This window comes from Seriola dumerili, unplaced genomic scaffold, assembly GCF_002260705.1.
Source record: "Seriola dumerili isolate Sdu_G_001 unplaced genomic scaffold, Sdu_1.0 BDQW01000291.1, whole genome shotgun sequence".
Lineage (NCBI taxonomy): Eukaryota > Metazoa > Chordata > Actinopteri > Carangiformes > Carangidae > Seriola > Seriola dumerili.
In genome coordinates this window covers 2727939-2740663 of record NW_019174546.1, presented here as the reverse complement: position 1 = coordinate 2740663, position 12725 = coordinate 2727939, and the positions used below count along the sequence as shown (strand labels likewise).

General features: G+C 36.4%; 1 protein-coding gene across 1 annotated transcript; it reads right to left on the bottom strand.

Moving 5' to 3' along the window:
• Positions 1–2860: 2860 nt before the first annotated feature.
• LOC111231101 (C-C motif chemokine 21a-like) lies at positions 2861–5382 on the bottom strand. The gene is made up of 5 exons (XM_022758093.1): positions 5290–5382; positions 4554–4633; positions 4190–4307; positions 3929–4046; positions 2861–3619 (listed from the first exon to the last, which is right to left on the bottom strand). Exons 2-5 carry the CDS (start codon positions 4609–4611, stop codon positions 3602–3604), a joined length of 312 nt encoding a protein of 103 aa, XP_022613814.1. The 5' UTR covers positions 4612–4633; positions 5290–5382; the 3' UTR covers positions 2861–3601.
• Between the last annotated feature and the right edge of the window lie 7343 nt (positions 5383–12725).

Here is a 12725-nt window from a genome sequence, read left to right as displayed (position 1 = left end):
GCTTTATGCTAAGCTAAGCTAATATCTCCTGGCTCCAGCTCCACACTTAACACACAGACATGAGTTTGATCCCGTTCTTTTCATCTAACTCTCGGAACAAGGGCGATAAAACATAGGCTATGTCTCAAAACGTTGAACTAATCCCTCAGTAGTTTTCTTTTAGTTTTTAGTAAATCTAAAAGGGTAGAACATGGTTTTAGATTTGAATCAGGCTGTGAACAGATGCTCTCATGCTATTGCAAGTCATTGTAATTGAAAGTGTAGACCAGTGGCAAAGTCTGTGCTCATACTTGTCAGTCGTGTGTGCACCAAGATAACATCAAACGTTTTCAAAGTGTGTGATGTATTTAAACCAACTGAGCATGAAGGAAATTTCACTGGACTGAGAATGACCTTGAGGTTCATTTCTCACCACGTGTTTTTTTTTTTTTTTTTTTTAATGAGTGAAATGTGAAAAAGGAAAATGTAAACAGGGTTATAAATAGCCTAGGGTTCTGACATTTTCAACACGTTTGATTTTTTGGTTATCCATCCCTATATAGTGTATTATATATCAATGATAGAATTTCAATGATATTTAAACCCCCCTTTTCAGATTTTCCATTCATCTTTTCCTGAAACTTAGACCCCAACTTTTGATCCCTTATAAATTCTTGGTGATAAATTTCCATACATGCTAACTGATCAGCGATCAGTTTTATTGTAGAAACATGGAAAAAAATACTTATTAGTAACAATAACCTTACAGTAAATAAATTAGCAGGGCAAGATGTAATTTATTTTTGTGCTAGCTATCATGTTTTTATAAAATCAATTTTCATTTTTGTGTCTAACCTGTTTATAGTAGTTAATATTGTTGGTACAATTCTGTCCCAGATTTTTTTTTACTGACCTTCTACTGTGGACTTTTCTACTAATGTGTGTCATTAAATGTTTACATGTACGGTATTTAAATTTTATTTAAAAAATTGTAAAGACGTATTTATGTATGTAATTATTAATATTAGCTTGCAACACCTTCACATGATAAAGAATGGACTATTAAACAACTGCTCACTACAGTAAGAATACTATAGAGCAAGGCAAACAATTATTCATGATCCTGCAAATACAGTTCACTGCTCATTGTGACAGAAAGTAGCTGTTATGACAGTTTGAGTATTAGGTAGAGTATAAAATATGGCAATAAATATAATGTAATTTCTGTGCTTTGTGGTGTGCAATGTTTTATGACGGCTTTCATCTTTTTCTCCTTTCTGACTGTGATTGGAGTCATGATTTATAATTCCACCATAATTATCTTTGGCACCAAACTTCCACACACATTTCTGCTGACATGAATTTGAGGAGGAAAAAAAAAGTTTTTTTACATTATGAAGGTGACAGAAATACAACAATAAGAAACAAGTCTGTGCTTTATTGTTTATATTTCTGTTTTTAACACCTCCTGTAACATGTTATAATCTAATTTTCTCTGTATCTGATTTGTTCGTGTTCAAAAATCCAATTTGTTTCAGAGTAGGTGATTTTTTTTTACTGATATTATTTTCCAGTCTCATACTTTCCTTTCATGGTTTTCCCCCTGGATGAAAGAAAAAATTCTGCTCATGATGCCAACCAGCTATGTCTCTCTGTCTCAGCATGCAGAGGCAAAGACTACAGCACATTTGTCAGGAATGGTTGACATATACACAAGAAGAAACAAAGCCTCATCACCAAAATCCTTCTCAAGCTGCAACCAAATTCTCTGAAGGTGGTGCATCTATCCGTCATATTCAATGGAATTTTGGATGTCCATCAGTAACATATATGCCGTTAATGTCTTGGTAATTATTATGTATTTGTCAGGTAGTCTATCACCTCTGCCTTTAGGCTAAGTTGGCAGCCAATTCGAACAAATCCTGAACCTTCACGCATGGGAGATTCTATACTTTTTTAATGGTGATTGCTCTATTTAAAACGTTTAAACAACAATCATACCACTCACTTCCACCACTTAACCACCTGTACACTGGCCAAGAAGATGTGTTCACACTTTTCATTTAATCAACAAACATCAGATAATTAATACACTGTAATGCACAGGCTTGTAGTCTTTGATAATGTTGCTATGGAGGAAAAAATTTTTTTTTAAGTTAGTTTGCAGGACGGAGCCTCTGCCAGGCACCAACGCGTGGAAGTCATCAATCCACACAGACAGCAAAGTGGAACGCTGTATTATTCACAGACTGATGTTATCAGCTGCATGTTCCTGCAGTTCCTGTGAATGCTCATGGAGACGAGAGTAACACACATAGATCACCGAGTAAATCTAGCACCATGTCAGACCAGATACTGTTTGTTGTAAATCAACATGTCACATTCACCGATACTCTCACTGAAGATTTTTTTATTTGTTCTTGCTTTCTCTCTGTAGATATTTTGCACTGCATTGGAATAGTTAAGTCTTGATTTTATTCGTCTCATTTGGTAATTTGGTAATCTAATTAGCTGTGCATCCCGTGCAAAGAAAATCAACTGCAGCCAAAGTCCTGGTGTCTGGCAAAATTTAAAGTTGCACTGCAAGATACTAAAGGAAAAGAAAAAAAGAATATGACACAATTTTTTGCTTGGGAGATGGAACTTATCACAGCAGGCACTGCTCAAGAAGCAGGAAAACACAAGAAAATTATTTTAAAAATATACAAACCACAATTTCAGAGCATGAAATGTATAATTACATGGATCACAGTATTTTAGGAACAGCTCATAAAATAAGAGCTTAAAGTGAAACGGTGTGTGAAATAATAGCAATGCTATGAGAAAGCAATCTGTTGTAAAGTGGTTACTTTACTGTAAAAGACTGTCAACATATCAGGAATGAGTTCAATATTGTGTTGTATTGCAGTGATTGGTAGCAGAAATTGTGGTAGTGATGTCGCTTATGGTGAGAGGAGTTACACGTTATCATTGTGTTTAATAGCATCAGGTGACGCAAACATTGGAGAAAGTTTATATTGTTACCGCTCTACCCTATATATGTACATATACATGAACTTTTAAACAACATTGTGTGGGATCTGAAAAGCAAGTTTATTGCAATCATGCTTTTATGGGAACACATATACTGTAATAAAAGCCAGACACAAAATTTATGAAAAGGCACTTAAACAATTCAGAAATTAAGACATGAATTTCTCCTTCCCTATGACAAACATTACAGAAAGTTATTTACATTTAATTCCATTCCATCACCATTCATACAATTAAACATATTATTGAACATTAAAAGTTCTCAAAAGGCAAGAAAATGGTCACAATTAATCCCAGTGAAGCAGCCATGCTATTGAACATATTTATATGTATTGTGTGGAGACCACTCAGCATTAACAGCCCAACCCTGGACAACAAAGTGCTGCTGCAATTCTACACAAGCTCTTGACCCTTAGCTTAATGCAGAGTGAAAGCAAAAGTAATGCTACAAAATTTGGCCAGCTTCCTCGTCTGCCTTCCAGTCAGATGTCATGAAACTGTCCAACTGCATCTTGGTGGATGGTAAGATTAACCAGAGGGCAGAAGGATGATTGGGGCTGGCAGGCTCTCGCCCTCAGCCTCTCTTCCGCTACTGTTGTGGATGGTTCTTTGAAGAACAAAGATCTCCATTTGAAAATCAGTTCACACTTTTATTTAAAGATTCACATTCAAATGCTCAGGTCACACTGCAGAAATCTTTGTTTTATCAAGTCAATTTTCTGGTATTGATTCCTTAAAGTTTAATTCTTAGATAAATCTGTCAGTGCAGTCAGAACATTTCAAATCAACTTCAAAGTGTTTTCAAAAATCAAGCCTCAAGATGCAAAAAACTAGTATCTGGAACATAATAAATGCAAACATCAACACATGACTTGAAAGTTCTGAAGTGCAAAAAGTACCATCAATAATCACTCACCTTGGAGGGGTTGTAGCTGTTTTTTCTGGCTCCCCTTGTGTCAATCTTATTCATCAGCTCTTCGACCCATTTCTCTCTGGGGTCTGTGCAAAACACTCGCCCCTTCCTCATGGTGAATCTAAAGAACAATCGATTCAAACAGATGTTTATTTTCAGCAGCAACGATAGGAAACCTCTACCCTTAAAATAAGAAACATTGAGAGTTCATGAGGGCTGATCAACTCCCTTATAAAGTGGGTGTTCATGAAAGTGTGCACTTACACAATAGCAGGGATGTTGCAGCCTCCATCTGTCTCCTGCCGTCTGTACTTCACTGCATGTTTCTGAGTGCTGTGGTTCATTTTTTTCACATATTTCAGGCAGCAGTCTTCATAGGACACTGACGGATCAGAAAACAGTAAAGTCAGAAATCCAGTACAATATGTGCAACATAGATAAAGTGCATTATATCAAGTCAAATAATCAAAAAGCCATTGACACTATCAGGGAATGCGGAAGGTGCTGAAGAAAGCAATAAATACACAGTGAGGGCACATCTGCCCACGCAGGTACCTAGGCAATAAACCAGCCTCTCTGACCCTCATTTTATGCTGCAGATACTAGCCATCCTTTTACAGCTCTTTACCTTGTGCCAGTGCAAGACAGAGAGACAGGCTCAGGAAGAGCAGCACGTTCAACCTCATGGTGAAGTCTGTAGATGCAGCTCTGAAAAAAAAGACAGATGGTTGCAAAGAATTATTACGATGTTTACCTGCAATCAGCCTTATCGCTCTGTGATTGTTCAACCTCTACTCCTTCCATGCCTTCCCTGTTCACATCTCAAACCTTGGACCTTCAACAGATGTTTTACACCACCTCTTTTATGTCTGTTACCGACATGTAGCACCAGCTCTTTTAATCCCATATTTTTTTTTTTTTAACCTCCATATCTCAGTCTCCTTCACACAGGATTTGTCTGCACATGCTGAATGAAGCAATCATGGTTCTGGCACATGTGTATTTGATGTCCATTGTCTGTAAAAGTTTCCTGTATTCAGCTTTTTTGGTGGACAACATAAAATACATTTATTAAGAGAAAAAAATGTAAAAAATTTAAATCTAAAAAAAAAGAAAAGCTAAATGTGGCACATTTACATCATGATGATGTGAATGATGTGTGCTGTCATAGGTAAATAAACAAATAAAGAAGAGGAAATAAAGAAAATAATAAGAAATATGGAAAATATTTTACATTTTACAAAAATCCTACTGAATTTTATCTGATGAGCAGAACAAATCAGCAAAGACACATTTTTTTCTGAAAAAGACTAATTGTTGACAAACACAGATTGTAATGTCTCTATTCATATTTTAACACTCACCTCTAATGCTCCAGGTGTAGTTTGTAGCTCTCTTCATGTGTTATCTACTTGCGCAGGTGAGGCGTTCTTATAAGCACCCAGGGGCAGGTGTCATGTTGCTCACCTTTGCACAGCGTTTTTTTCTTTTTCTTTTTTTCAACCCAGCATTAATTTTTTTCAGCTCATGTGTGTTGTCTTATGTTGCTCCCTGAGATAGTGGATGCATAGAAAGAGAGCTGGAGAAACATATGATTTAAGTCAGCACAGTTAGTTGCATTATTGTTCAATGACATCTCCTCAATTCTCAAGAGGTTGGAAATTCCCAAGCAGCATGTATGTAGTATGTGTGGGGCTGCCACATATGTCTGTCAGATATGGAATCAACTGCCATGTTGCTTGAGGTTGTTGTAATTGGAGTCTGGCCTGTTAAACTCTTAAAGGTTTTAAACATCCCCTCACTCTGACAGTAACATATTGAGAAAAATTAAGTCTTCAAAAGTCGCTGTTGAATGAAGGTGTTTTGAGCACTCACTCTTACATAACTTGCTCTCAATCTTTATCCAAAAAGTTCTGTTGTTGAAATCCTTGCACTTAATAACAGGTTTTAACAAACAGGGTGGAATAACAGACTTAGACAATTGCACGTTTGTGCTAATGCAAAACTGCTGAAGCTTATTCTGCAGACTTTCGTGGCCTATATAGTTTCAAGAGAAGTGTGTTAACATAAACAACTGAACAGGTATTTGTATCTTCTCACTCAAATGATGTCTTTCTCTTTGAGTACAAGCACACACCCTTACATCAGGTTGTCATTTTGAAATATAAATCTAATATTTATGATGATAATTTATGATTTTGCTCAATAGTATATATTATTGTCTAGGATAAAGTTCAACCTTACACGGAGTAAGGTGTGGTGAAATGTTGCAACCTTGTGATACCTGGAAATATATACCCGTGTTCGGGCAAGACATCTTCAGAACTTGTTGGGGAAGTGCTATGGTTCACTTGCTGTCATTGCACTGCTCATAACTTTCTCTGCAGCGCGTCAGCTTTCAATAAATACCTCTGCCTGAGACATCTGAACTCCTGGTCAGACAGCATAATTAACATCTCTCAGGAAACTCACTTCCCCTTTTAATATATCCATTCATATTGGAGTAATGAGTAATGAATTGTTTATACCACAGTTAATTTCACTAAAACCATCTTTTCCTCAGGGCCTATGACGGGAAGCTTACCACCATTGGTGGTGTGAGTTTAAATGGGTATATGAGAAGAAAATTTTAAAGCCCTGTTGATAAATATGCCGTATAAATACAATGCATTTACCATTCCATCTTCATATACACTCTGAGGTTTGCTTGAAGAGAAAACATTAAAGAACATTATTTCCTTCATGATTGATTTAGATATAAAAAGATCTAGACCCCTCAAAACTATGCCCTTATCATCACTACCAAAGTGATAAATGATGACTGATGTTACTGATGTTATGGCACTGGATATGAACTCCTATTTAATGTTGAAAACATCTTAAATATTTAGAAAACCATTCCATCACCCCACGTTTTGAAATCTTTTACTTCTTCAAAATTGATCTAAAACTGAATTTTAAATTAAAATCTCTCTATGTCCAACAGATGCAAACAATAAGGCACATGCAATGTTAAATTTCTCTTAAGATGTATCAGACTTACAGTTAGTAAGCTTGCTGTGAAATCATTTCTGAGCTTCATTTGATAATATGAAGCATGACCGCGATGCACACACAGTGACTGACTTCCTACCTCTGTTTTACTTGGATATTCATCTTGTTCTTTATTTCGCAGACACAATGCAAACCATTAATATTAATAATATTAATATTGCCTTGTACACAATAGGATATTACTTTTATGCTGAGACAAATTGTTCTCGCTATCTCTGGTAGGTGCATATCATGTAGCAAATATAAAATGAAAGTGACTGAGTGCTGTTACTTATTTACTTTTATTGGTGTGTGGAAGTCACTGACAGATGTCACACAAAGTTTTATGGGACCATAAAAATTATGTCTCAGTATCAATAGAGTTCACCTGGCCTGACAACTGAAAATCTGACCAACCTGTTTTGACTCTTAACTGAAAGGAGACCGGAAATTATGAGTCATTAGACACCGCATATCAAAGTCATCACAGTAATACAAGTATATCAAAAATTAATGGCATATCTGTCAACATTGGTGCTTATACTTGATGACAAATCACCTTTTAGGCTCATGTTTCCTGACTTAATCCTTTTTGATGCAACATATATTAATCTGATGTCAATGTTTCCTGCTAATTTATGTTTTAAACCCCGACATGCACTATGCACGAGTAGCTTGCTGCTGTATTGTTGGGAAATATACTAGTTTAACACTAAAATCTAGTTGACCTCCTGTTACACTTCTCAGTATTTTCATAAGAACTTGACTCTGATGTATGAAACATCACTTGCACAGAATCAGATATGAGGTATCCTCCCATCAGCTGTATTGTCTTCTGACAGCTGAGAAACTTTGCATTAAAAACATTTGTCAGCATTTGTCAGTCATATTGCATATCCTCCCATATCCTGTTAATGCCTGAAAATAAGTTGCTGTGTTCTTTTCACATGGATTTTTTTTTTGTTGATGTTGAACACTGTGACAGATATTAATGGGCCATGAGTGCCTGTGTGGACATTTGATAGCACAGTAGACTGTTTATACTCTTACCAGTATTCACATCCACCCTGCTAAAGCCCAACAAGACATTTCATGGACCTGCCCTTTTCATTTCCTTTGCCTGCAGGATACTGGTGCTGACTTCAGTTGTTCAGTACACCACGACTGCGACAGAACACCACCACTGTGAATTATGTTGTATAGAAGGATTCTGCGGATTTGCCGCCCAGGCTGTAAGCACTTCCTTTACACTTGGTTTGCTAGGATTTATTAACAAATTGCCTCAGTCCTTTTGTGCAACTCTGGTCTTGCTGTGAATGTTCCCTGCAAGCCATGTGGGTTTCAACACATGAAAGAGATCTGAATGTTTGTTGGCAAAGCAACCTGTAACTTTAACAAGAAAAAAAAACTATGTTTATAGAATTGGCTGCGATTATCTCAATTCCTGGTTGTGATTGCATATTTAAAAATTGATTAATGGCACTGAACATTTGTCAGGACATGATGGTCCACTGCCAAGTGTAGTTGGACTCAGGCCGTGAGATGATACACTGCGTTGTCTTCAGCATTCCTTTCAGACAATATGATATGTTGTTTTATCCCTTCATCGATGCTGTCGTTTTGCATGCATGTGAACAGAGACATGTCAAAGAAGTCATTCATCAGTGTGTGAGAAACTTAACTTTGCATGCAGTACAAAAAAACCTACAGTGGAGATGAGGACAGAGCTGTCTCACATTCTGTGGACTGAGTAATGATACTGATTTAACATTTACTTCTGTTGCAACCATCCATTTGTAAACTGCATGTACCTGAAAAATAAAGATAAAAGCAAACACAGAGGGAAACTATAAAAAAAAGAATTTAGTTTCTAAAGATTCTCATATTTCATTTATGACTGATTTTGAAGCATCAGGATTTCATGTGTTCAGAGTGTGATGATGACTGAAAGGTCCGAAAGATGTGAAATCAGTAGTTTTTCTCTTCTCTTTCTGTATGAATGTACAGAGCAAAACTTCTATGTTAACGCCAAAGGGGTCAGGAGATAAGTTCATTTGATAAGTGTAACTTTGTAACCTAATTGTTTTAGGTAAGGGAATGTCATGAGTGTAGACAGTAAACTTGTCACAACCCAGTCATTTCTTTTCAGATACCACCAACAAAACAATCCAATCACCAGAGGTAAAAAATACAACAACAGAAACAAAAACAGAAGTATATTCATTGTAATATTAAAGGTACCAAACTTACCAGAGTATTCTCATTTCTGTTATTAGTTGTGTTTCCTTTTGTGATAGGATGTTAAGTGCAGGACATTAGACCCTGAGTGGTCAGATTTAAGAGTAAACCAATGGTTATGAATGACAGATAGAGGAGGTTTTATGTGATAGAACCACTGAAGATACACTGTTTTCCCAGACTTACACTACCTGTTAAGTGGGATTTTTATATTTTCAAAATAAGATTTTCCAAAATTATTTCTACGCAGATTGGTATACCCAATGCCTCACGGATAAAAAAGGGGCGTATTTGTGAGATTTTTCTTCTCACCAGAACCTGCCATAGTTGCACATAACCCAGTTTTGCTTGCAATTAATACTAGACACATCTATTAACATTCTGTGCCAATGTATAATGAATTTTATGTAGCAAAGTGAATAATCAGGTTGGTTGATGGGTGTGTATTACATCTGGAAACTGGAGTTCCTGTCAAGTCACAGACCTAGAAATTAATATTTCTTTTTTTTTTTTTTTTTTAACCAACCATGAACTTTTCTTAACCTCAACTGTAGTTGTCACAGATATTGAAGTGAGGAATCATTTTCAAAATGTTGGCACTAGACTTTAACAATATTAATATTCCTTCTGGAACTGGTAAATTGTTGTTGACCTGTGGAGCACACCGCAAGTCTCTGAGACACCTGCTACATTGGCATTGTATGATTTGTTCAACATGAAAAATCATGTGAGTATGCAAATCTGTACACCTCTGTCTAAATGTGGCTAAATTGCCCAATTTTTGGCGGTTACACTACACTATTGAGGGCAGTTTTCAAACCAACATTTTTATTATATTCTGATTTATTCATCACTCAGCTGTATTTAGCGTTAACCAGAATCTGTGTTCTTCAGATGACCCTGCTCAGAGGATGAGATCAGATATAATCCTACTCAACAAATATGATAGTTTTGGGGTTACATGGAAGAGTGAGTGTGTTATAATTACCCATGTGCTTTCCCAGTCAATTTTCCCTGGGTTTTATCTTTAGGTGTTCGTTACAGTCATATGAAAAAAAAGAAGTCTGTTATGTAACAGAGTGTGTCTGAGGTGGTCTTACATTACTTCAAGGAACACATATCATTATGCAGATATCACACACATGAAGAGGAGAGAATGCCATTTTTACTAGTCTCTGATGGATTCGGAAATGAGGTAGCCACTTTTACTATTTGAACAATGTTACAGGGACTGTTTGGAAATCTGCAATACTGCATAGTAACAGACAATTTTGTCAAGCACAAAAAACATCCTAGCATTTAGCTGGCGTATATAATTACAGCTTAGTAAGGGTTAAGTTCCTTGGCCTATAGTGACTCAATGATAGACAGTGGACATCAGCTAATTCCCATGGTGATGGGCAGAAACAGAAACAAAAACTGTTATGGCTCAAAGTACAAGCCAAGCTCCTCTGCCAGATGAGGGTTTTCTGTGGCAAATAGCATAAACACATGCAGTGGCTTGTTTGAGTTGAGCCTGAAGGCAAATTTGAATGACTCTTTCCAAAAACTTTTGGTCAACATTGAGCAATACAAATTCTTGATATGAAATGTGTTCTATGCAGTGTTCCTTAACCATAATTGAACTAACAAAACAAACAGCTGGTATAATCTGTGCCATATTTGCCCAGTGATTTCTGCCTAAATGTTTTCTTTATCTGGCTTCTGGCATTTGGTCATTTCCTAAAAGGAAGGATTTCATATACTCATATAGTATAGAGAAACTGTTTATGAGAGAGAGCGCGAGAGAGAGAGAGAGAGAGAGAGAGAGAGAGAGAGAGAGAGAGAGAGAGAGAGAGAGAGAGAGAGAGAGAGAGAGAGAGAGAGAGAGAGAAAGAGAGAAAGAGAGAGTATGACAAAGAATAGGTTTCATTTGTCAACAGAGAACAACTGGGATTGTAATTAGTGTTTTAATCCCATTATCGCAAGATCATAAAATGATTTCCTTATTATTTCCAGATTACAATGTCATTTTCTGATAATATCAGGTCAGAAATTAAGAAATGTGAGTATGTCCTAACAATTTATGCTGCTATGAAGCCATAACCAAGTTAAGAACATACTGATGTTTCCTGCATGGAAAAAAACTCAAAACAAAACAAAACCACAAAACCAATCTTAGATTCGATTATGTTATGTTATGTTATGTTATGTTATGTTATGTTATGTTATGTTATGTTATGTTATGTTATGTTATGTTATGTTATGTTATGTTATGTCATGTTAACAATCAGGTGTTTGAACAAGCCGATACAGAATATGTGGGAGGTGGTAACTGTCTGTGCATGAGAGGTTTACCTCCAGCTGTAAAGGCTTGTTTGCCCTCTGGTGGCAGGTGAAGGGACCTGCATTGGCTTTACATTGAAAACTGACACATACATCCATATGAAAATATCTTGATCAGACACAAATGTCAGTAGTGCTCAGAAAAGACAAACTGAAAAGTGTTAGAATTTGGATTCATTCTTGCTTTTTTCTAGAGTCCCCAAATCTCTGAGGAAGTGTCTCTTTCAGTCATAACAGAGAGGCTTTTTGTTTACAGCTCTGGGAAACAATCAGCACTACAGAACAGTCCGTGATGTTTTCATGTTTGATTCACAGCGCAGGGAATGTGGCCTCCATAGAAGATACCAAGGCACCAATAAAAGAGAAGATGATGTAAAAAAGATCCTGTTTCAAAACATTTTAAAAAAGCTTTGTAGATGTTTTATGAGGTTTAAAATGTGTTCAACATGTTTCTTAGACTTCAAGGACACAGTGTGACTGTAAATGATTAAACTGGCTATCTTTAATTGAGTCTGTTAATTTAGGATAATTAGTATTATCTCATTTTCAACATTATTCAGACTATTTTCCAGAACATACCAAACAGTTTTATGTTTTTTTTCTTTAGTTTGGAACTTATTTTTCTTTCATCAATTCCCACGGGGTATGAAAATAATATGAATCCATCACGGTGAACATCATGTCTGTTTTTAAACATTGTCATGTAAAGTGTTTTTCTGACTATCCAGCTCTCTCTTTGATTCAAACACCTGAGCCCTCTCACTGCGAGGCAACACTGCCCCTGTGTGCATAAATCTAAACATAGTGATTACAGGAGAGATGCAACCAATGCTTTATTTGTTTACCCTCACATTATTGGCTGTCATACTAAATACCATCCGCACCTGTACAGTGGTGCCTCTGGGGAGGGCTGTAGAGCTGCAGCTGAAACTGGAGAGGTAATTAAACAAGGATAACAGTACCAAGAAAGAAATAGTTCACAAATTGTATATTGAAGGTATTGAAGACTAGAATGGCACTCAAACTGAATCTATTGTGAAAACTTCCTCTTCCCTCCTTTTTTTTAATTTTTAATTTTTACAAGTGTGGGCTATAGGCCTAAATTCATTTCTTGTGACTCATCTTTGCTTATGAGCCCCCTCTCCCTCTCCCTGTCACATATGACTGTTATTCCTCAGGAACTTGCAGTAATTTATTGTTGCCC

What these genes read in the sequence shown, in the direction of transcription:
- LOC111231101 (XM_022758093.1), bottom strand. Translation starts at nt 4,611, where the DNA reads ATGAGGTTGAACGTGCTGCTCTTCCTGAGCCTGTCTCTCTGTCTTGCA. An exon ending in CTGTCTTGCACTGGCACAAG is followed by an intron (nt 4,308 to 4,553) that starts GTAAAGAGCTGT and finishes CTGATCCGTCAG; the next exon opens with TGTCCTATGAAGACTGCTGC. An exon ending in TGCAACATCCCTGCTATTGT is followed by an intron (nt 4,047 to 4,189) that starts GTAAGTGCACAC and finishes ATTGTTCTTTAG; the next exon opens with ATTCACCATGAGGAAGGGGC.